Here is a 26,192-nt window from a genome sequence, read left to right on the forward strand (position 1 = left end):
CCAAACGCCTTACAATCCATATGTTTCACTTGTAGAGAAATAAAAGTACTTTTAGAAACAGTAATTTTTATTTTTAAAGAATACATTTCTACAGAGGTTTTAAACCTGGAGGTTTTTCAATCCTTTAAAAATTCCAACAGAAAACTGTTAGTAAAATTTAACACTAACAATCCTCCACATTTCTGAGAACCATCTGTTGCTCTCTTAAGTCAAATTAAAAAATAAAAAATAAAAATACAACTCATTCAAATGACTCTGCTAAAAGAACAGTTACTTTTAAAATAACTTTGAAATCAGTATATCTCAAAACACATTTACCGGCTATTCCACAAATGTACCCCTTTCTGATAATAAAATCAAGTTAAACACAAAAGAATGTTACAGAAGTCTATTTTCCAGAAAATAGACTTTTATTTTATATAAAATAAAAGGGGAATAAGAATGCACTAAATAAGAATGCATTTAATGTTGGAAAATTTAACTGAGTATTTTGCCAATAGCTTACTGACAAATTTGAAAAGGAACACAATTTTTATTCCAAAACAAATACTTTGCTAAAAATCTAATATGCTCCTTTACTCAACAGAAACATTTATTTTATTAAGTAATCAAAATTAAATTACAAGATGGGGTGATATATCAAACAATGTATTTGTAACCAGGAGATTCAGGGCATGTTTAAAAGCGTTTATTTTTGTATGACTTCATTAGATGGAAATGAGAAGTAAAGAACCCATTACTTTTGGCATTTCTTAACATAAAAACATATATGCACATTATACTACTTATTAACATGTGCATTTTTTGCCAATGGACTCTGAATTAAAACTTACCTGTTTTGTTGACTTTTTTGTGCCATTGAAAATCTTCCAAGCTAGCCCATTGCCACCACTGGCAATGTGTCGACCAACATCAAATTCTCTAGTGACAGGATTTCCCATTACAGCACTAGTGACATCAGCTGTTACTTTCGTAACAGTACTCTTTAACTTATTAAGCATGGACTCCATGGCTGCAATATTGAGTAGTTACCTAGAAACACAGGGGAACGGGGGAACGTTGATCATTTGTTTTTACTTGTTTCAGCACTTAACATTCATTATTTAGTCTGAAAACTTAATATACCCCAAAAAGGGAATGAAACAATTCTAGAGTATAAAAGCTACATGTTGGTTTTGTCTTCAAAGAACCCAATACATTCTAATGCAATTTAAATCTAGGAACCAAACTGTTCCTTTCAACCTCAATTATTACAGACCAGGAAGAGAAAAGACACTTGATGCTGACATGAATGTTGTTCAACTATATAACATGAACCCTCAATACTTTAAGGGTATTAGAGGGCCCAAATCTTTCTTCAGACTAAAAACAGCCATATAAAACCTGAAAGGAGCTAATGCTATCTATACTAAACAAGAAGTTTGTATTTGATACAAGTTTCATTCACTAATAAAATAATCATTGAGGGGCACCTGGCAGCCTCAGTCACAAGAACGTGTGATTCTTGATCTTGGGGTCGTAAGTTTGAGCCCCAAGTTGGGTATAAGATTACAAAAATAAATAAATAAACTTCAGAAAAATAAAATAAGGCGCCTTATATGATAAGGCGCCTTATGATATAAGGCGCCTTGGTGGCTTGGTTGGTTATGCATCCAACTGTTGGTTTCAGCTCAGGTCAGGATCTCATGGTCATAGGATCAAGCCCCACATTGGGCTCTGTGCTGGGCATGGAGCCTGCTTGGGATTCTCTCTCTCCCTCTCTCTGCCCCTCTCCCCAGCTTATGCTTGCATACACTCACTCTCTCTCAAAATAAATAAATAAGCATTAAAAAAAGAGAGACAAAGAGAAGCATTTGGAGAAATTTTAAAAATAATAAGTAAAATAACTACTGTTGACCTATGAAATCACTCAAGAATATCTTCTAAAAGAAAAGCATTGATGGCAAAAGGACAGTAAAATATGCACAAGGGCAAAAGGACAGTAAAATATGCACAAGCAGTAAGTCATAAAATATTTTTCTTTTAATATTTATTTTTGAAAGAGAGAGGGAAGGAGGGGCAGAGAGAGAATCCCAAGCAGGCTCTACCCTGTTAGTGCGGAGCCCAATGCAGGGCTCCAACTCATAAACTGTGAGATCATGACCCGAGTCAAAATCAAGAGTCAGATGCTTAACGGACTGAGTCACCCAGGCACCCCTCATAAAATATTTTTAAAATTTTACACACTTCTGGCCATGATGTAGGAACAAAGACTGAATTTATCCTCTTACCTTAAACAGCTAGAAGCTGGACAAAATGTATGAAATTAATGTTTTCAGGCAGCACAGGTAGGTAATCCCAATGAGAAAGCAAACTAACAAGGTGAACCCCAGGATTGCTCCAGCTTTCTGCCTAGAGGTACACTGCAAACCACAGAGTAGAGAGCAGAATTCCAAGCAGCGGTCTAGCTGAGTTAAAGAGTTGAGGAGAGGAGCTCCTTGGCAGCTCAGTTGGTTACGCGTCCGACTGCGGCTCAGGTCATGATCTCACAGCTCGAGTTGGAGCCCCGTGTCAGGCTCTGTGCTGACAGCTCAGAGCCTGGACCCTGCTAAGGATTCTGTGTCTTCCTCTCTCTCTGACCCTCCCCCGTTCATGCTCTGTCTCTCTCTGTCTCAAAAATAAATAAATGTTAAAAAAAAAACTCTTTTTTTTAAAAGAGTTGAGACAAATTGGAGTTCAAGGATGCAGAAGTGCCTAGGAGTTCTGGGATACAATTTCAAAGAGAAAGGGGAAAATTAGGGAACAAGAGAGAAAGAAAGAGAAAGAGAGAAGGAAACTATGCTAAGAAAGAGCTCAGAAATTTTCAGAGAAATCTGAGGCACTGTTGAACACTAAGATGCCCACACATGGTATGAAACTCCACCAAGTCAGGCAAGGACCAACTAGAGAGCTGTAAGCTGAATAGTTCCAGAGTCCACACAGGGCTGCAATTCATTTAATTTCTCACCAGCTAGAGTAGAGTACTCAATGCTCAACCAAAAGCATTCAGTAGAAACCCCAAAAGAACCATGCCTTAGTAGTGAGAAAAACTGTTCTCAGAGTAAAATCTACTCTAAACCTGCCCTAAAAAACTAAAAGTAAGCCTCAAATGATCAAACTAATCATGAATTACTTAACTGACCAGAATGAAACCCAATACTCATGAAAGAAAGACAAAAAAAATTTCAGAAGCCTAACAATGTAACATTCACAATGTTCACCATGCAATCAATAAATATTAGATTTGCCAAGAAGCAAGAAAATGTGCTCATAATCAAGAACAAATCAGTCAATAAATCCTCCAAAATGATAGGTTATAGACATTAAAAACATTAAAAAGCTATCATAAAGGAACCTGGGTGGCCCAGTTGGTTAAGTATCCAACTCCTGGTTTAGGCTCAGGTCATGATCTCACAGTTCGTGAGTTTGAGCCCCCTATTGGGCTCTGTGTTGGCAGCACAGAATCGGCTTGGGATCTTCTCTCTCCTTCTCTATCTGCCCCTCCCCTGTTCACTCACTCTCTCTCAAAATAAATAAACTTAAAAAAAAAAAAAATCTATCACATATCTAAGTATTTCAAGGAAAACACAAACATAATGAAGAAAATAAGTCTTTTTTTAAAAACCCAAATGAAAATTCTAGAGATAAAAAGTAAAATATTTCAAATAAAAAATTTAGAGGATATGATTAACAAATTAGAGAAAGTAGGAAAAAAAAATTAGTAAAACCTGAAGGTAGAGTAAAAGCCTAGGGAAAAAAAAAATGAACAAAGTCTCGATGACCTGTGAGACAATATCACAGTAATAACATATATAACTGAATCCCAAAAGTAAGAAGGAAAAGGGAAAAATAATATTGGAAAGCATAATGGCCAAAATGTTTCTGAATTTGATGAAAACTATACAAGGTGTCAAGAAATTCAATAAACCACAAGCAGGATAAACAGAAAACCATGTTTGGACATGTCATATTAAATAGCTAAAAGTCAGTAAGAGAAAATCTTAAAAGCAGCCAGAGGGAACAGGAAAATTACATAGAAAGGAAAAAAGATAAGAATTTTCCCCAGACTTCTAATCAGAAAATATACAAGCCAGGGAACAACTGAATGGAGGTCTGTAAACTGCTAAAAAAAGCAAACAAAAAAACAAAAACACCTGTCAACCTAGAATTCTATAAGGCAGGGGAAAAAAAAACTTTCAAAAATAAATGTGAAATATTTCTTCAGGAAAACAAAATCTGAGAGAATTTATTCACTAGAAGAGATATTAAAAGAAGTCCTTCAAACAGAAGGAAAAAGATACCAGATGGAAATGTGAATCCATAAAAAGAATGGAGACACTAGAAATAAAAATTACGTGGGTTTATAAAAAAACTTCTCAAGTTATTTTTAAAAGATAACTGATCATTTAAAGCAAAAAAACAAAATACATATACCTATATATATATATATATATATATATATAGGTATATGTATACATATATATATATATATATATATATATATATATATATATAGGTATATGTAGAAGTAAAAAATATGACAAAACAAAAGAAGCACAGGAGAGGAGAAATGGAAGTATATATTTGAGAGATTCTTCTATTATATTTCAGGTAATATAACATCACTTGAAAATAGATTATAGCAAATTAAAAACACATTAAATCCTAGACTAATAAGTAAAATAATAGATACAGCTAAGAAGTCAATAATGGAAATAAAATGGAATCCTAAAGTAAGATGAATACAAAAAGATGTAGGAAAAGACGAAGAAAGGAACAAAGAACAACTGTAACAAGTAGAAAACAAATAGCAAGAGAGTAGATTTAAATCTGACCCTATAAATAATTACATTAAGTGTAAATGATTTAAAATTCCAATTAAAAGATGAGACTGTCAAATTAGATTAAATAGCAAAACCCAACTATGTACTGCTAACAAGAAATCCACTCCAGGGGTGTCGAGGTGGCTCAGTCGGGTAAGTGTCTGACTCTTGATTTCAGCTCAGGTCATAATCTCATGGTCATGGGATTAAGTCCCACACTGGAGCCTGCTTGGGATTCTCTCTCTCTCCCTCTCTCTCTGCCCCTCCCCAGCTCATGCACGTTCTTGCTGTCTCTCTTAAAATAAATAATAAACATTAAAAAAAAAAAAAGTCCACATTACAGGATGACTTAAAACTGAAAAAAATGTTAAAATATACCAAGCAAGAGTGGCTATATTAATTACAAACAGAATAGGCAACATTTCATAATAACAAAGATGTCAATTCATCAAGAAAACATAAAATCTTAAATGTGTACATACTGAATAAGAGCTTTAAAATAAAGACAGCAAAAAATGACTGAAAGAAACAGACAAATCCATAATTATACTTAGAGACTTCAAGGATCCTCTTTCAGAAATAAATGGACATAGACTGAGCAGACAAAAAAAAAAATCAGTAAGGATATAGAAGACATAAACAACACTATCAAACAACATGACCGACTCATAATATCCTACTTGACAAGAGCAGAATGCATTTTGTTTTCATGTGTACATGGAACATTAATTAAGACTAACTATACTCTTGGGGCTCCTGGGTGGCTTTGTCAGTTGGGCGGCCAACTACAGCTCAGGTCACGATCTCGCGGTCTGTGAGTTCGAGCCCCGCGTCGGGCTCTGTGCTGAGCACTCAGTCTGGAGCCTGCTTCTGATTCTGTGTCTCCCTCTCTCTGCCCCTTCCCTGCTCTCTCTCTCTCTCTCTCTCTCAAAAATAATTTAAAAATTTTTAAAAAATAAAAAAAAGACTAACTATATTCTTGGCCATAAAACAAATCTCAACATATGTAAAACTACTGAAATATAAAATACATTATTTGACCACAATGAAATTAAACTAGAAATCAGTAGTAGGTAAATATCTTTTTAAAAAAATGCAAAACATATTTGAACTTCTCAAATATGTATTAAATACTTCTCAATAACCCAAGGGCTAAAATAAATAAGTCACAGAAATTTTTAAATACTTTGAGGTGACTGAAAAGTAAAAATCTGTGGGATGTAGGCAAGCTGGTGACTAGTGGAAAATACACAACTTTAAATGTTTATATGAGGGGGGAAAAAACACCAAAATTAGTGCTGTCACCTTCCATCTTAGAAGGCTAGGGGAAAAAATAAAAAAAACAACTAAACTCAAATTAAGTAGGAAAAAGAAAATAATAAGTAGAAATCAATGAAACACATTGAATTTAATGTAACACTCTATTTTACAGAAATAAAAGAAAAATCAATGAAGCCAAAAACTATGGCTTTAAAAAGCCACTAACTACATTAAGAAAATGTTTAAAGACACAAATGACCAATATCAGAAATAGAGGAAATCCTACAGATTCTAATCCTATATAAATCCCAGATTTTAAACAATAAGGTATTATAGATGACTTTATGCCAATTAATTCAACAACTTGGATGAAATGGAAAAAATCCTTGAAAGCCAAAACAATTGACTTAAGAAGGAACAGGAACTCAGAATAGTCCTACATAAAAGAAATCCAATTCATAACTACAACCTTTACCACAAAATATACTCCAGGCTCAAATGGCTTCCCTGTTGAATTCTATAAAATATTTAAAGAAAAAATAAAAACCAGATCTGTACAAGCTCTTCTAGAACATAGAACAATTTTCATGTCATGTTATATAGTCAGTATTGTCCTGATACCAACAACTAATGACCCAAGAAAACTGCATACCAATATTTCTCATCAACATGCAAAAATCCTTAACAAAATATTAGCACATCAAATCCAATAAACCCAACCCTATAACCAAGTGAGATTTATCTAAGGAATGCAAGGTTGATTTAACACTCAAAACAAATTCATGTAGAGGCGCCTGGGTGGCTCAGTAGGCTGAGTGTCCGGCTTCGGCTCAGGTCATAATCTCGCAGTTTGTGAGTTAGAGCCCCTCATCGGGCTCTGTGCTGATAGCTCAGAGCCTAGAGCCTGTTTCAGATTCTGTGTCTCCCTCTCTCTCTCTGCTCCTCCCCAGCTCATGCTCTGTCTCTCTCTCTCTCTCTCAAAAAATAAAAATAAAGATTAAAAAAAAATTAAAAAAAAACCAAATTCATGTAATTCACCATACTAACTACATAATGGGGGAGGGGCGTATGATCATCTCAATAAAGGCAAAAAAGATTTTTAACAAAATTCAATACATATTCACAATAAAAATTCTCAGCTTAGAACAGGAAAACAAAAAACAAAAAAAAACTTCCTCAGGGCTCCTGGCTGACTCAGTTGATAGAGCATGATGCTCCTAATCTCAGGGTTGTGAGTTCAAGCCCCACATTGGGCATGGAGCCTACTTTAAAAAAGGAAGGAAGTAAAGAAGGAAAGAAAGGAACTTCATCAATCTGATAAATAGAATCTTTGAATACCTACAGCTACTATCATATTTAAAAATAAAAGATTGATTGCTTTCTTCCTAAAGTAAAAATATTTACTTTTACCACTTCAGTTCAAAATTCTAATGGAGGTCTTAGCCAAAGCAATTAAGAGAACAAAATAAAAAGGTATTCGGATCATGTACAATGAAAGTCAGAAGGAATCTACAAAAATGCTACTAGAATATGAGTTTAGCATTACAGTAGAATGTAAGAATGGAATATTTTTTTAAAAAAGACTATTTCTGGGACACCTGGGTGGCTTGGTTCGTTAAACTCCCACTTCGGCTCAGGTCATGATCTCATGGTTCACGGGTTCAAGCCCTGAGTCAAGCTCTGTGCTGACAGCTCAGAGCCTGAAGTCTGCTTCAGATTCTGTGTCTCCCTCTTTCTCTGCCCCTCCCCCACTCACGCTCTGTCTCTCTCAAAAATAATCATTAAAAACAATTTTTTTAAAGACTATTTATACTAGAAACAAACACTGAAATTTCAAAAATACCATCTCAAGAACATGAAACACCTATCTAAATTTAAAAGATATATAAGACTTGTACAATGAAAATAACAAAAACTGCTGAGAAAAACCGAAGAAGACTTAAAGTAAAGATTGTGGGGGCACCTGGGTGCCTCAGTTGGTTAAGCGACCAACTACTGATTTCAGCTCAGGTCATGATTTCATGATCCTGAGATTGAGCCCCATGTCAGCTCCTCACTCGGGGTGGAGCCTGCTTAAGATTCTGTCTTTCCCTCTGTCCCTCCTCCATGCATATGCATGTGCATGTTCTCTAAATAAATAAATAAATATAAAAAACTTAAAAAAAAAAGGAAAGATTGTGTTTATGAATTGAAAAACTCAATAATGTTAAAACACCAATTTTCCCTACTGATCTATATACTCAATGTAATCCCAGTGGAATCCCTGAGGCTTTTGTAGAAATTGATGAGCTGAACCAAAAATAATACTCTTGAGTAGGGGTAAAGCTCAGTGGTAGAGCATTTGACTGCAAAAATAATACTCTTGAGGATACAGGCTTCACTAAATTGTCAAAGAGTCCATGGCACAAAAAGAGGTCTAAACCCTGTAACTTTCTTCAACTTGTGTTTACTCCTTCCTAAAACTGATTTGCCTGACAAAGTCTGTGTCCTACAAATCTTCCTTAACCCACACTTTCCTTACAATTTTCTCCCACTTGACCAAAGAAAAGTATTTTCTCAGCTATCCCAGTCTTATTATAGGGCATTTCCCTGGATATAAAAAACTTTGAAGAGTAGGGTAAATGCAATTCAAGAATGCATTAATACTGAAAGTCCCTTAAGAATAAAGCAAAAAATATCGGGGCGCCTGGGTGGCTCAGTCAGTTAAGCATCCGACTTCAGCTCAGATCATGATCTCACAGTTCGTGAGGTAGAGCCCGGCTTCGGGCTCTGTGCTAACAGCTCAGAGTCTGGAGCCTGCTTCGGATTCTGTTCTCCCTCTCTCTCTGCCCCACCCCTGCTTCTTGCACTCTCTCTCTCTGTCTCTCAAAAATAAATAAACATTAAAAAAAAGTTTTTTTAATAAATAAAAAAATAAAGCAAAAATAAGTTCGGGAAAAAATACTAAAGAGGATGTATGTGCTTTATTCCTTCCAGCCCAGATATTAACAGCAAGACCCCATGCCTTATCTATCACAGATTTACAATTAAGAAATAAGATGGCTGTCATAGGGATATATAAGAACAAGTTAATTTCAATCAACAGGCAAAAACTCCAAGGTTTTGATAAAAGTAAAACATAATCACAATATGCAAGTCTAGAAATTAGATCCTTTTTAACAACTGAAACTCTTTTTTTTATGTTTATTTGAGAGAGCACATGAGAGGGGGAGAGGAGCAGAGAGGGAGAGGGATAGAATCCAAAGCAGGTTCCGTGTGGACAGCACAGAGCCTGATGCAGGGCTCAGTCCCATAAACCATGAGATCACAACCTGAGCTGAAATCAAAGAGTCAAACACCCAACCAACTGAGCCATCCAGGTGCCCTGTAACTATCTAAACTCTTGACAAAAATTTCAGATACCATCAACTTAAAAACATGCAAAGGAGTATATTGCTTTTCAAAATTATTTAGAGAACACACAAGCAAAAATATTTGGAAGGCCACTGGACTAAGGCAGCACTAGTTTATATCTAATTTTCTCTGTTAATTTAAATTGTGTTGATGTAAATATGACCTACTTTCTTCCATGACAGATTTGAAGTATCTATAAACAGAAATAGAGACTCACTTTCCCTTTTTAATTTAATGCATTTCTATAAGCAGTTAGAAAATGTTGCTGTTGGCATTATGAAAATATTTATTGCATGCCAAGTTGTTCTCTATGAACATCTGCTGCTGATTTTGATGGGGGAGGTGAAGGGACATAAAAACCCTATTTAAAACCTACATACCCATTCCTCTAACTCTGCCTAAGTCGCTACGTATTATATGCCATGTGCTGGTTATACACTGGAAATGCAGATGTAAATAGAAATACTTCTCTCTTTAGGGACTCAGTCCTGTAGCTAACTCAAACCTGCAAAGGTTTACAGCAATTAACAAGACATACGTGCCATGCTCCAGGAGAGGAGCAACACCATGATGTGATTTGAGAACTACAAATAGCTCAGTATGAAAACAAAGGATATTTTCAGAGGTAATATTCAAACTTGAGATGCCCATCCATCATCCAAACAGAGCCAACACTAGTGTGTGTACACATGATGAGAACAGACATGGAAATTCACCTGGTAAATTATTTAATATTTATTGAGTACCCACTGTGTACGTGATACCATATAAGAAAGTGGGGGAGAAAGAAGGAAAAATAAGCCATGAAAGATCTTACCATCAAAGGGCCAAGAGACAGAGAAGTAAACCATCCATAGCATTAGCCTACAGTGATAAAATGCTACAGAATACACATACAAAGTCTTACATAGCAAAAAAAAAAAAAAAAAAAATCAAAAAAACAAAACAAAACACAAACAGGAACAGAGGGAAGGAGGTTTTCCCAAAACAGTAAAGCAAAGCTAGAGATGTCTCAAACGGTGAATAGGAATGAACTAGGTAGAGAATGGGAGAAGTGTAGGAGTAAAGACAAAGAGTAAAAACAAAGCAGTTCAGATAAAGCTGGAGGAAACAGGGAAGTATGGCAGAAGAGACTTATAAAAGCCAGTTCACCAAGAGCAATTAGTAGTAAGCAATCAAGCTATAAGGCACAGAAGGGTTTCAAGCATGAGTAAGATCAATCACTCTATCAAGCAAAGTGAAAGATATACTAGGGGTGGAAGGAGGGAATATGGCAAGACTAAAGGGAACATCAGTGTGATGAACTACATACATAGTGAGGGATGATATAATTTACAATGTATACAAAGCAAGAAAACAAAGAAAAGGACAAGGACACTTGGAAATAAGGACAAGGAAGATAGGGAAGAGATGGCGGGAAGAGGGGATGTTTCAAAGGTGTTAGTTATATGGATGCTTATTTTATAACTACATATTAAACTTTGCTATGCACTTTTACATACATCAAATTTTAAACAAATTTTAAAAGAGGGAGAGGTTGGGGTGCTGGGTGGCTCAGCTGGTTGAGCGTCCAACTTTTGATTTCAGCTCAGGTCATGATCCCAGGGTCGTGGGATCAAGCCCCATATCGCTCTGCACTGAACATGGAGCCTGCTTGGGATTCTCTCTCCCTCTGCCCCTCTCCCCTACTTGCTCTCTCTCTCTCTCTCTCTCTCTCAAAAAAAACAAAAAAAACAAACAAACAAAAAAAAAAAAACAGAGGGAGAGGTTGCTGAAGTAAGATAATAGCAGTAAGGAAAAAAAAAAAAACAAGTACGAGTTAGAACTAAGCGAACTTCGTGATCAATTAGATAAAGGAAAGGGACAAAACTAGGAATCCCAATCAGGTCTCCCATTTCAGAGTCTAGGTGGAGAGTGAAGCCATTCACCAAGGCTTATAAGACTTAACAAGAGATAACTCTGTTTTTGAGAGGAAGAATTCAATTTTTGACATTTTGAAGTTGAGTTGCCTGAATGACATTCACATGGAGATAGATCTAGTAGGTTTTTAGATATATAGGCCAAAACTTAGAAAAAAAGTCTTGACTGAAGACTAAACTTTGGGCACCATGAGCTTATAAAGCAGTACAGTAGTTAAGGCTGTGAGCTTGAAAAAGGTTGCCAAGGAGAGCTTTTAAAAGAAACCTTGGGAATGCGAGCTTGGTGCAGCCACTCTGGAAAACAGTATGGAGGTTCCTCAAAAAACTAAAAATAGAACTACCCTACAATCCAGCAATTGTACTACTAGGCATTTATCCAAGGGATACAGGGGTACTGTTTCAAAGGGACACATGCACCCTCATGTTTATGGCAGCACTGTCAACAATAGCCAAAGTATGGAAAGAGCCCAAATGTCCATCGATGGATGAATGGATAAAGAAGATGTGGTATATATATACAATGGAGTATTACTTGGCAATCAAAAAGAATGAAATCTTGCCATTTGCAACTACGTGGATGGAACTGGAGAGTATTATGCTAAGTGAAATTAGTCAGAGAAAGACAAAAATCTTATGACTTCACTCATATGAGGACTTGAAGAGACAAAACAGATGAACATAAGGGGAGGGAAACAAAAAGAATATAAAAACAGGGAGGGGGACAAAACAGAAGAGACTCATAAACTGAGGGTTTATGGAGGGGTTGTGGGAGGGGGGATGGGCTAAATGGGTAAGGGGCAGAAAGGAATCTACTCCTGAAATCATTGTTGCACTATATGCTAACTAATTTGGATGTAAATTTAAAAAAAAAAAAAAAAAGAAAGAAACCTGAACCTGGGGCAGCTGGGTAGCTCAGTAGGTTAAGCGTCCAACTCTTGATTTCGGCTCAGGTCATAATCTCATGGTTCATGGGTTCAAGCCCCACATCTGGTTCTGCAATGACAGTGTGGAGTCTGCTTAGGATTCTCTCTCTGCCCCACCCCTGTTCACACACTCTCTTTCTTTCTCTCAAAATAAATAAATAAACTTTAAAAAAAAAGACCTGAACTTAAATGAGATTTTGAATTATTAGCAATATTCCTCTGACATATAAGTAAACTAGAGTCCAAATATCCTTTTTCTTAAAATGTTAGCTTTTCAAATTTTCACTTGATTGTTGAATAAAGAAAAATAACCAGTATTTTTTTCAAAAGATAGTTACAAATGATAGAAATATCCATTCATATAAGCCATTTCCCCTTGTATACCATTTAGTAGAATACATGTGAAATTCACTCATCTTTCCCTCCTGAATCCAGGCAAAATAAGATTTGGGACAACTTAATTATGATTCCAAGATTATATCTCTCTGTATCTGGCTCAGTCATCACTTGGTTTTTGGTAGAACCAGAAGGTAAATCTGCTGTAATACCAGATTTTACAAGCAGCTGGCAGAAAGTGGGTTGACTGTTACAGCACCTGATGGCAGGTAGCTGAAAGGAATTGGCAATTCTTTCAGTTCTGCCTACTTACAAACTCTAGATACAGCAGGAATAGAGTAGGTAAAATTAGATTTAAACTTAAAAAAATCCCTACATTTTCAAGTAACACAACTGCCAAGAATCCCTTACTTCCCCAAGAATAAAATATCAAAAAGTAGAATTAGCTCACACTTATGTTGTAAATACTATAATGCAAATTTAAAAGTTACTATAATTACATCTGATAATGAAATAAAGTTTAGTACTTGTTAGTCTCATGGCACCTAGCAGAAACGAGACTTTCAATAAGCACAAAATAATACACACTGACCACTAGTGAACAGTACAAATAAATACCAATGAACTCAAAATAGTTTGCTTTATTCGTTAAAGAAGCACAAGGTCTGAGATTTCTCTCCATATAAATGCCTGAATATAAAAGAATACCACTTATACAGTGATTTATACAGTTAGGTATTCGTAAAATGAAATTTTGTAATTCAAAATAAGAATTACATTAACATGACACAAATGCTTTTGGTAAAATGATTCATAAAATTTGAGAAAAAATGTCGTACCTACACTCCCATATGCAATGTGTATCTGTTTACATCTAAAGTAAGATGGTTCTGAGATATATTCTTGAAATACATTTTTTTCTTGTGAGAACACTCAGAGATCACTACAAGCTTTAAAAAGATATAGTTTTCAAAAAAAATGATTGACACTATTCTTTAGCCTTTCCATCATGGTTAATCCTACTCAGAAAACAAAGATTACACAAGCAGAGTACAATCATTCTCTTTACAACTACAGAAAGTATCTAATTATTATCAGTTGAGCTAGAACAGATTACTTACAGGAGACAAGCTGATTTAGGAAAAACATAAAACACTAAAGAGACTTAGGAATGAACAATGATGCACACATCTGTTCAACAAATTAGTGGTTACCTACCAGGTAGAAAGCACCATACTAGGTACAGTAAGAGAAACAAGAAGTAAAACATTCCATCACTATTTACAAACTTAAGACCACTGTACAATAAGCCTTAGAAAACAACATAAGAAATTACAAGGCAATATATGCTTAAACATCAAATCAGCAATTTAAACAGTAAGATCTGAGGAGAGATTGCATCCAATTCTTGTGAAGGCACTTCAACCCCATGTACTTAGTGTAGTTTTTACTACAGGAAGTCAAGCAGATTCTTGAAATTACCATAATTTCAAAAAAGTAGCAGCACTGGGGTGGCAGCATCTCACTATTCAGCCCCTTCAGCTAGAGAACGGGGAAAAGGAATAATCAGGTAGGAAATTAGACTAAATGACCACTAAGGTCACTTTCTTACGTCTACAGTTCTTTCTTGATTTAAGAATACACAAAATCTGAAATACAATGGAGTAAAATGTGTGAAAACTGAAACTCATAAAGCACTGAACTGTTGTCTAAGGCAACAGTTTTCAAACTCTGATGAACATCTAAATTCATCTAATAACATCCAAAGGACTGAATAATTTGTTAATTACATAGATGCCTATCTACCGTCTCAAACCTTTGGAATCAGAACCTATAAATGTGCAGTCAGGGCAGCATTTGTATTTTGAGCAGCTCCTCAGGTGTTCTGATGCACAGTGTGAGAATTAAATGTGATATAACTAAGTACACAATCTTCAGTGGCAAGGAAACCTGGGTTCAAATGCCTGTTCTAATACTTACTAGCACTGTAACCACCAACTACCTCCCTAACACTATTTCTAATCCATAAAAAGGGGGAAATGCCACCCACATATCATGTGGTTGTTCAGAGGATTAAAGATGATGACACATAAAATGTTTAACACAATTCCTGGCACATTTAGTAAGCACTGAATTCATTCATTCATTCATTCATTCACTCATTCAACAAACATTTATTAAGCACTTACACAGTATCAGATGAGAAACATCTCATTAATTTATTAAATATTAATAAATATGGCAACTCTGCAATGGTGTCATGTGAACACATAATTATGAGACTCTACCTTAACCAGGAAAGTCTTCCCTGAACCAGGAAAGTCTTCCCTGAACTGGATGAAAAGGAAAAGAAGCGCACTTCCAAGCAGAGGAAGCATCGTAACCAAAAGCCATGTACCTGAAGCAGAACAGAAAGAACAAGGTGACTAGGGGAGAAAGGAATGCCAGAAACCACTGTGGAGATGAGGTTCAAAAGGCAACTGGGAGGCCAAACAGGTTGTTAAGGATGTTAGTTTCTCTTAAAAAACAATGGAAACCACTGAAGGGTTTTAAACATGAAGACAATGTGATTAGATCTGCATTCTGAAACAGTCACTCAGTCTGGTGTGGAAAACTACAGAGCAGGCCACAGAAAATACAAGTAGACCATAATGAGGAAGCTGGTTATACCTCAGATAAGAGATGATGATGGCTGGAATGAGAGTACTAGTAGTGACGATGAAGAGTGGACATATTCAAGAAGCCAAATTAACAGGACATCAAGAGAGAGTGATATGAGTCATGAGAGACAGGAAGATGTCCTACTCCTACAAAAAAGGGATGGATGATGAAGCTAGTCACTGAGTTAAACACAGTAAGAGGACCTATTTTGGGGGGACGGGGGTAAATAATGAATTTCAAACATGTGAGTTGGATAGGTATTCCTAATGATAATTGATTTGTTCAGAAGTATTCTATGATACATGTCTGTTTCTGTTGCATGTTTACGGATCTTAGAAGACTAGGTTTCAGCATGTGTGTAAAGTGGATCTGAAAAGAATGAAGGTCCTTACCTTCCATTAGGTTCCTTTCCTTGACAACAATCCTCCAAAAGTTTCTTTTACGACTAGTTTAAAAATGACAAACCATATTTAAACTTTAAAATTAATATTTTTATATTAAAGAATAAGACAAATGCCAAACCAAAAAAAAAAAAAAAAAGCCTGTAAAGAAGGAAGCTTCAAGTACCTGACTTTCAAGCCATTACCAGAATACAACTGGCTTTTAAAGTGACAGGCAGGTCTGGAGCATTTTCGTTAGACTATGTTAATTTTCCGGAATGGAGAGGGATGCAAACGCTACTTTAAAAAATTATTATTCACAGAATCCAAATTGTAAAAAAAAAAAAAAAAAAAAAAGTCATCATACAAATAATTCCTGAATTTGATCTACAAAAAACTAGTTTGCACTTACAATTTTAAGTCACTATTGACACGGCACTTTTAAGTGGCTCGAATGCAGTGTCTCACGAAGACTGTCATAAGGGCTGACCTGACAGTACTGGTATGTATTCAGTCGGATCCCAAGAAGTTTTTGCAAGCTTTACGGATCTAAACCTTCCTCCACCCTTTCTCTCCCGCTTAGAAAAAGAAGAGTGAGGGAGCCACCGAGGGGAGTGTTAGTCTTCGCAAAACACCTGCCCCACCCACCTCACCCACAATAACCTTCCGTTCCAGAACTAGAGCTACTGTCTGAAAAGGACGCCGGGCCGTAGGGCGCTGTTTGGTAACTCAGGTAATGAGGTGCAGACCTCAGAACTGACTGGAGCGGTCTCACCCAGTCGCGGAGTAGTATCCAATTTCCCAAAAGGGAACCAAGATATCCACCACGAAAACCCGAGCTCCAAGGCCTGAAAGAGGGTTCTCCCTCCCACAGATGGCTCCGGCCCCGGTCTCCCGTCGCCTCAAGGCCTCTTCGGGGAACTCGGGCCTCTCGGATCCCCTCCCCGGAGCTCGCCAGTCCCCCAGCTCTGCTACACACGGGCGTCCACCTTCCCGGCCCGCAGCCGGCAGGCCCGTCACCAGGCAACAGTCACCAGCTCCAAGGGCCTTGGGAGGCCTACCCCGGGTGCGGGTCCTTCCCCGTTCCCTCCTTGCTGGCCTACAGAGCCCAGATGGGAGTGTGGCAGGTGAAGGAGATCGCCCTGTGCCCGTGGGCGGTCACTCACCTCTTCCCTCTTTCCCGGGAGGGGCGGTGCTGGGGCTCGTTTCCCCCGCCCCCCCAAACGCTTCCTGGCTGCCCCTGCTCAGCCTCAGAGCCTTGCCGCGGCCGCCGGCTTACTCCATAGCCTTCTCCACCCGCGCGGCCTCAAAGGCTGGAGCCGGAGGAGGGAAGGGGGAGGGGAGGGGAGGGACTGGGGAGGAAGAGTACGGGAGGGGGAAGAAGACCGAAAGACCGGCCGGCCAGGGCATGACGTCACTTCCGTCAGGCTTGGAGGGGCGGGGCCTACGCTCCCTGGGCCCCGCCCACCGAGTGCCAGGTGGGGGCGGTGTTACGAGCTAGGGGAGGAACCCGAGCGCTAGCTGACGGCGGTCCTTTTGACTCCGCGATTCCGTAGCCTTGGCAGCCGGAGTAGGCTTCCGGGGCCAGGACCGAGCGAGCAGAGTTTCGTTAGCCCTAAAGGTGGCTTCTGCCGGAAAAGGAGGACAGGTAGCCCTATAGATCCTAACCAAATATGTTCTGAAGGGAACGGCAGCTGAGAGGAGCGGGTGGTTTGGACTTGCCTCCCTTTCCTGACCCCGCTCCTTTCTCAGCCCACCTGCTGTCTGGTCCGCGGTAAAGAATCTCTCGCTATTCGGCTTTTTCCGGAGCTACTCTGCCCAAGGTGTCCACGAAAGCAGTGCTTCACAAACATGAATATGCACACGAATCATCTGGGGACTTTGTTAAAATGTAGTTTGGATTCAGGGATTGGGTCTGATACTCCGCATATCTAGTAAATTCCCAGATGACGCCAATGCTGCTGCTGGTCAGCAGGCTGCACTCAGAACAACAAAGGATTAAAGTACGAGGTGGCAGGCAGGAGAATTATTTCCTTAACCTAGACTACTTATTTAATGAAAGTTAGAGAAGCAAATGGCCACACCCTTGTCTGCACCGATCATAGACTCCTAGCCTTTTCCACCCACTGCACCCTACCCCCGTCCCTACTCGCCCATCACTCCCTGGTCCCCTCTTCCTCTAATTCCTCCCTTTCCACTATTCACCCTCTATCCCCTACTCCTGTCCCCGCATTGTCCACAGGGTCTTGGGCTAATATTTCAAGGATAGACAGCTTCTGTTACTAAAGGCATTTGAAGGTGATGGACTTTTATTTCTGTCATTTTGTCATAAACATCAGACTATTATGCAAAATTGGGCATCCTGTTTCCAAAGGAGGAGAGAGCTTAAATTCTTGGATTCTAACAACAAAAGACCTAGAAACAACAATCTAGATGTTTCAACTTATTCCATTATCATTCTTAAAATTGTTTAATTAAAAATTTGCTGGGGTAGGGGCGCTGGGGTGGCTCATTCGGTTAAGCGTCTGACTTCACCTCAGGTCATGATCTGGTGGTTCAAGCCCTGCTTCCGGTTTTGTGCTGACAGCTCAGAGCCGGAGCCTTCTTCCATTTCTGTGTCTCCCACTCTCTCTGCCCCTCCCCCGCTCGTACTCTGTCTCTCTCAAAAATAAATAAAACATTAAAAATTTTAAAACAAAAGAAAGTTATTTTGAAATTTTTACTGGGGTAGAGAGGAATGAGGAGTGACTGCTAAGGTCTGAGGGTTTTTTTTTGAAGTGATGAAATGATCTGGATTTAGATAATAGTGATGTTGCACAACTGTGTGAGTGTACTGAAAAACCATTGAATTGTGCATTTTAAAAGGGTGGATTTTGGGGTGCCTGGCTGGCTCCGTTGGTAGAGTACATGACTCTTGATCAGGGGGTCGTGAGTACACCGATGTTGGGCATTAGCGCCTACTAAAAGATAATAATAGGGGCGCCTGGGTGGCGCAGTCGGTTAAGCTTCCGATTTCAGCCAGGTCACGATCTCGCGGTCCATGAGTTCGAGCCCCGCGTAGGGCTCTGGGCTGATGGCTCAGAACCTGGAGCCTGTTTCCGATTCTGTGTCTCCCTCTCTCTCTGCTCCTCCCCCGTTCATGCTCTCTCTCTGTCCCAAAAATAAATAAACGTTGAAAAAAACATAATAATTAAAAAATAAAAGAAATAAAGGTGAATTTTGTGGTATGTGAGTTTATCTCAATGAAAAATTTTACTGTCTCCAATTAATTGAAAAAAGTATGTATATTATTTAAAAGCCCACAAATAAATAGAATAAAAAGTGAACAACCTTTTTCATTATAAACCTACTTCCCAAAGGTTAATAGTTTGAAGGTTAGCCTTCTATACCTTTCTATGTATTTACATATACTTGTATGTAATTCAAGAATTCATTTATATATAACTAAGATGATGGTATACACATTCTCCAAAAAAACTACCAAGTTTTTTTGGTTTTGTTTTGTTTTTTCTATTTAATGAAATCTTTCCATGCTATAAATCTCATTCTTCCAAACTGGCTGTTAAATATTCCACAGTGAGGCTATGACATAATTTATTTAAATGTTCCCCAGGTGATGGACATTTTTATTGTTTTCAGGTTTCCGTTATTTCTCACAAACTTTTTTCTTACAGATCAACTGGCAGATAAATCAATTAGTTTTATTCAGCTGCTTGCCCTAGATCTCTTTCATGAAGGGCTTGCCATTGGTCAAAAAAGGCAAAAAGAAAAAGAAAAGAGCCTCATGAAGCCACAGGTCTGTCATAATTAAGACTCCAATGTGTGTGTGCATTCCTTTTAAATATTTTCTTAAAAAAGTATTATTCAGGGGCGCCTGGGTGGCTCAGTCAGTTAGGCGTCTGACTTCGGCTCGGGTCATGATCTCACAGCTCATGAGTTGGAGCCCCGCATCAGGCTCTGTGCTGACAGCTCAGAGCCTGGAGCCTGCTTTGTATTCTGTGTCTCCCTCTCTTTCTGCCCCTCCCCCACTTGTGCTCTGTCTCTCTCTGTCTCTCAAAAATGAATAAATGTAAAAAAAAAATTAAAAAGTATTCTTCAAGATTAAGTATAGCTAGTCATCATGTAATATTAAGGCTATATAAATTCACATAATAATGCATTTGATATCAGTAAAGCAAGTTCCTAGATTTACTCTGTTTTTATTAGCAGACAAACATGGTGCAGGGTTAGTAAATAAATTATGGTTTACATAGGATGGGAGAAGAAACAAGAGAGACACTGGCAATAGATATGCCACACAAAAGCATAAGGTTGTCAAAACTGGGAAACTTACATATTTTTGTGTAATCTAAATTGTAAGAAACCTGTTTATTCATTTTTTTCTTTTCTTTTCAGGATGCTCTAGTCCTTTCAAGCTACTCAGCTATGGGATGATATTATTCACTCCCTTCAGACTCAGGTGGAAATAAAAAAAGAAGCATCATCAATGAACATACAAGAACTGTTTTACTGGCTCTGATGCTGTTGATGTAGCATCAAGTCATCTTATGCAAAACATGTGCTTAAGTAGTAATGACACCTCTCCTCTTTTTTTTTTTTTTAATTTTTTTTCAACGTTTTTTATTTATTTTGGGACAGAGAGAGACAGAGCATGAACGGGGAAGGGGCAGAGAGAGAGGGAGACACAGAATCGGAAACAGGCTCCAGGCTCTGAGCCATCAGCCCAGAGCCCGACGCGGGGCTCGAACTCACGGACCACGAGATCGTGACCTGGCTGAAGTCGGACGCTTAACCGACTGCACCACCCAGGCACCCCGACACCTCTCCTCTTAAAGGAGTTTGTCTTTGCCAAGTTCTAACGAATCATCAAGTACTTGAACCAGTAGGAATGAAGCTACTGAAAAATGAAAAGGAATTCTAATTTGAAGATTAAAACAGTAGTCCCGACAAGTTTCTAGGCAATAAATTATCATATATATATATATATTTTTGCAAAAGAAAAAAGCATGCTGGGAATGGGTTAACTGATGAAATAAGAGCAAAGAAATATTTAAGGTTAGTGTTAACCAAAATACTATAATATATTGTATTTAGACTCTGACAGAACAGTCTTCATTGAGCTAAACTTAAATGTTATACTTTCCATTTTATTCAGAATCCAGTAAAAGAAAAGCTGTGTAGAAATTAATCTATGTCCATGTCTGCTCTAAAACTTCTGTGGAAGACATTACCACATAATTTTTTTCAGAATTTATGGAAGGAAAAACTTTTACCTTCTTTGATGAATTGTATGCTTTATAATTTTGAAACATGACTTAGCCAAAGTAAAAAGAGCCAACAGTATGTGGGAGCTCAGAACAAAAGTTTTCTATTCAATCATTGCAAAAATGTTAACTTTACATTTAGCATATATTCTTTCTCTTTATTTACAACCCTACTTGGTCCTCTTTTGGTGATATGCTATTATCTAATCAATGTATTACTTGTGTTTTTTATTGTTATCCCCATGAAATCCTTTGTGAAAATAGGGAATGTCTAAATAAGTTTCAGTAAGTTAAAACATATATTTGAAATTTTGATCCCTTATACAATATAATAGAAAAGTCCACATATTATTTCTTAACAGACCAGGAGATGAAATGATTTGGAATCCTATAACACAAGAATTGAGGAACTTGGGGCATCTGGGTGGCTCCATTAGTTGAGCATCCAACTCTTGATTTTGGTTCAGGTCATGATCCCAGGGTTGTGGGATTGAGACCAGCACCAGGCTCTGAGCTAAGTGTGGAGCCTGCTTATGATTCTCTCACTCTCTCTCTCTCTCTTTTTCTCTGCACCACCTCCATCCTCTCTCAAATTAAAAAAAATAAAATAAAATAAATAATTGAGAAATTATCCATACAGTAAGTGGAAATGTGGTTATACCTCCAAATATCACAAACCTGTGACAAACCTGTTCTCTCACTTTCAAAAGAAGGTAATTTCATTTTTCATAATTTTTTTCAGGAAGAACTGATATTTTAATTATTTTTTTAAGAACAGTTTCAGGGGCGCCTGGGTGGCTCAGTCGGTTGGGCGTCCGACTTCGGCTCAGGTCATGATCTCACGGTTCATGCGTTCGAGCCCCGCATCGGGCTCTGTGCTGACAGCTCAGAGCCTGGAGCCTGCTTCAGATTCTGTGTCTCCCTCTCTCTCTGACCCTCCCCCGTTCATGCTCTGTCTCTCTCTGTCTCAAAAATAAGTAAACATTAAAAAAAAATTTTTTTTAAAAAAGAACAGTTTTAGGTTCACAGAAAAAGTACACAGAAATTGCACAGAAAGTAGAGTCCCCGTATATCCTCTGCCCCCTTAAGTATATTTTCCCCACTATCAACGTCCTGTACCAAAGCGATACATTTGTTACAATCTGTGAACATACACTGATACATCATTATCAAGTTTACATTAGTTCATAGTTTACATTAGTACTCACTCTTTGTGTTTTATATTATGTGGGTTTTGACAAATGTATGACATGTATCTACCATCAGAGAATCATACAGAAATAGTTTCACTGACCTAAAAGTCTATGCTTCACCTATTTCATCCTTCCCTTCCCCCCAACCCCTGGTAACCACTGATCTCCAAGAATTGACTTTTCAGATATGATAAAAGTACTGTGTTTGGTGTATTGATTTTCTGCTCTTCTGTAAGAGTTTCCTTCTACATAGCGATTATATCAGACAAGACAGGTGAGGCAACATAGATCCAATAACATTTATTTTTTACAATGACCATGAGCAGATTAACTGGAGGTGCTACAGTCTATACTACCAGAAAAAAAGACATATAGACTCCTTACTATTTATAATCCTAGACCATCTTCTTGTGAGCATTTACTTTTTCCATTCCATCCTCCCTCCCAAACATCTCCCTAACCTTCACCTTTCAGGAAAAAAATAGGCAACCTGTTACTCTACTCCTCTTCTCTATTTACTTCACCTACTTACTTGTGGTTTTTTTCTCCTTCTGATGACACAAAAGGTGCAAAGAAGAGTCCCATCCCCAGGACAGTCAGAAGGGATACATACCCAATTCATTAATGGTTACATCTTTTACTGCATTTAGTCAAACCATGACAGAAGCAAGACAAGCCTAATTTGCACCTTGGAGGTGCAGAAGATATCAACAGCAGTTAGGAAAAGTGTGATAAGGGAAAGACAAGGGGCCCAAAGGAAAGGTAATAAGAGGAGAAAAGGGACTAGAAGATAACTCTGAGGAAGACCAGTGGACAGGCAGAAGAAGAGCCAAACAAAAGTGATTTTTATCTACTACAAATGAAAAACCCAACTGTCCTATTACTTTCCCCTGAGGATATAGGGTACCTCTAGAAATTCCCAACTACAGATGGATATAATTTATCAGTAAATATGCTAATAAAATAATTTCCAGTCATTGGCCCTTTCCCTTTCTTTTGTTAATGTTTATTTATTTCTGAGACAGAGAGAGACAGAGCATGAGTGGGGGAGAGACAGAATCAGAAGCAGCCTCCAGGCTCTGACGTGGGGCTCAAACTCAAACCATGAGATCATGACCTGAGGCAACCGACTGAGCCACCCAGGCCTCCCTGCCCTTTCCCTTTCTTAAGCAGTTTGTTAAACATTTTATATGTATTGTTTATAATCTAACAATAGGCCTGTAAAGTAAGAGGTAAAACTCCCATTTTATAGTAGGGGAAACTGAGACTTAGAAGGATAAATAAATAAATAAATAAATAAATAAATAAATAAATAAAACACAGTAGGGAAGGAAAGCTGTTATTTTGATATTCTTATAGGGATTGCATTGAATGTATAGATTGCTTTGGGTAGTGTAGACATTTTAACAATATTTGTTCTTCCAATCCATGAGCATGGGATGTTTTTCCATTTCTTTGTGTCTTCAATATCTTTCATAAGCTTTCTAAGGTTTTCAGCATACAGAAAACCTGGTTTTCTGGTTAGGTTTATTCCCACGTATTTTCTGGGGTTTGGTGCAATTGTAAATGGGATCATTTCCTTGATTTCTCTTTCTGCTACTTCATTATTGGTGTATAGAAATGCAACCAATTTCTGTACATTGATTTTATATCCCGTGACTTTGCTAAATTCATATATCACTTCTAGCAGGTTTTTTTGGTGGAGTCTTTAGGTTTTTCTACATAGAATATCATGTCATCTGGGAAGAGTGAAAGTTGGACTTCTTCCTTGCCAGTTTGGGTGACTTTTATTTCTTTTGTTGTCTGATTGCTGAAACTAATAAGATTTCCAGTACTATGTTCAATAGCAGTGTTGAGAATGGATATCCCTATCCTGTTGGTGACTTTAGAGGAAAAGCTCTCAGTTTTTCCCCATTGAGGATGGTGATCACTGTGGGTCTTTTATATGTGGCCTGTATGATGGCAAGGTATGTTTCTTCTATCCCTACTTTCTTGATAAAAAATCAAGAAGGGATGCTATAAAGGGGCGCCCGGGTGGATCAGTTGGTTAAGCATCCAACTCTTGGTTTCGGTTCAGGTCATGATCTCACAGTTTATGAGTTAGAGCTCAGCATCGGGTTCCACACTGACATCGTGGAGACTGCTTGGAATTCTCTGCCCCTCCCTTGCTCTTTCTCCCAATACACAGACACACACACACACACACACACACACACACACACACACACACACACACATATATACATACATACATACTGTAGGGGCTCCTGGTGGCTCAGTTGGTTAAGCATCAGACTCAGGTTATGATCTCACTGCTCATGAGTTTGAGCCCCACATGGTCTCTGTGCTGACAGCTCAGAGCCTGGAGCCTGCTTTGAATTCTGTGTCTCCCTCTCTCTCTGCCCCTCCCCCCGCTCATGCTCTGTCTCTCTGTGTCTCTCAAAAATAAATAAACATTAAAAAAAAAGGATGCTGTATTTTGTCATGTTTTTTCTACATCTATTGAGAGGATCATATGGTTCTTACTCTTTCTTTTATTAATGTGGTATGTCACGTTGATTGATTTGCATATATTGAAGCACCCCTGCAGCCAAGGAATAAATCCCATTTGATCGTGGTGAATGATTCTTTTAATGTACTGTTGGATTCGATTTGTTAATATATTGTTGAGAATTTTTGCATCCATGTTCATCAGAGATAATGGTTTGCAATTGTCCTTTTAAAGGGGGTCTTTGTCTGGTTTTGGAATCAAGGTAATGCTATCTCACTGAATGAGTTTGGAACTTTTCCTTCCTATTTTTATTTTTTAGAAAAGCTTCAGGGGCGCCTGGGTGGCGCAGTCGGTTAAGCGTCCGACTTCAGCCAGGTCAAGATCTCGCGGTCCGTGAGTTCGAGCCCCGCGTCAGGCTCTGGCTCGGAGCCTGGAGCCTGTTTCTGATTCTGTGTCTCCCTCTCTCTCTGCCCCTCCCCCGTTCATGCTCTGTCTCTCTCTGTCCCAAAAATAAATAAACGTTGAAAAAAAAAATTTTTAGAAAAGCTTCAAAACAACAGGTATTAGCTATTCTTTAAATGTTTAGTATAATTCCCCTGGGAAGCCATCCAGTTCTGAACTCTTGTTTGTTGGGAGATTTTTTTATTACTGATTCAATTTCTTTACTAGTTATGGGTCCATTCAAATTTTCTATTTCTGTTTCAGTTTTGGTAGTTTTTATGTTTCTAGGAATGTATTCATTTCTTCCAGATGGCCCAATTTGTTGGTATATAATTGCTCATAATATTCTCTCATAATTGTTTGCATTTCTGCATTGTTTGTTGTGATCTCTCCTCTTTCATTCATTTTATTTATTTGGGTCCTTTCTCTTTTCTTTTTGATACGTCTGGCTAAGGGTTTATCTATTTTTTTAATTCTTTCATAGAACCAGCTCCTAGTTTCGTTGGTCTGTTCTACTGTTTTTTTTTTTTTTCAATAACATTTATTTCAGCTCTAATCTTTATTATTTCCCTTCTTCTGCTGGCTTTATGCTTTATTTGCTGTTCTTTTTCCAGCTCCTTTAGGTGTAAGGTTAGGTTGTGTATTTGAGACTTTTCTTGCTTCTTGAGTAAGGCCTATATTATTATATACTTCCCATAACTGCCTGTGCTGCATCCCAAAGGTTTTGCACTATCATGTTCTCATTTTCATTTGCGTCCATGTATTTTTTATTTCTTCTTTAATTTCCTGGTTAACCCGGGGCGCCTGGGTGGCGCAGTCGGTTAAGCGTCCGACTTCAGCCGGGTCACGATCTCGCGGTCCGTGAGTTCGAGCCCCGCGTCAGGCTCTGGGCTGATGGCTCAGAGCCTGGAGCCTGTTTCCGATTCTGTGTGTCCTCTCTCTCTGCTCCTCCCCCGTTCATGCTCTGTCTCTCTCTGTCCCAAAAATAAATAAACGTTGAAAAAAAAATTAAAAAAAAAAATTTCCTGGTTAACCCATTCATTCTTTAATAGGATGCTTTTTAAACTCCATGTATCTGTGGTCTTTCCAA

General features: G+C 38.1%; 1 protein-coding gene across 3 annotated transcripts in view; it reads right to left on the reverse strand.

Moving 5' to 3' along the window:
- Positions 1-17,017, reverse strand: part of SCYL2 (SCY1 like pseudokinase 2) — a 69,005-nt gene extending 51,988 nt beyond the window's left edge. The window contains exons 1-3 of one of the 3 annotated variants that reach the window (XM_086712560.1): positions 16,880-17,017; positions 14,961-15,070; positions 834-1,032 (exon numbers count right to left, since the gene is read on the reverse strand). In XM_086712560.1, coding sequence (XP_086568686.1) covers positions 834-1,010 — 177 coding nt within the window. In that variant the 5' untranslated portion in view covers positions 1,011-1,032; positions 14,961-15,070; positions 16,880-17,017. Of the gene's footprint in view, positions 1-833; positions 1,033-14,960; positions 15,071-16,462; positions 16,834-16,879 lie in introns of those variants that run through there. The other 2 variants (XM_086712558.1, XM_086712561.1) reach the window with 2 other exon arrangements.
- Between the last annotated feature and the right edge of the window lie 9,175 nt (positions 17,018-26,192).

The sequence above is a fragment of the Puma concolor genome, chromosome B4, assembly GCF_028749965.1.
Source record: "Puma concolor isolate L17-30 chromosome B4, mPumCon1.1.hap2, whole genome shotgun sequence".
Taxonomy (NCBI): Eukaryota; Metazoa; Chordata; class Mammalia; order Carnivora; family Felidae; genus Puma; species Puma concolor.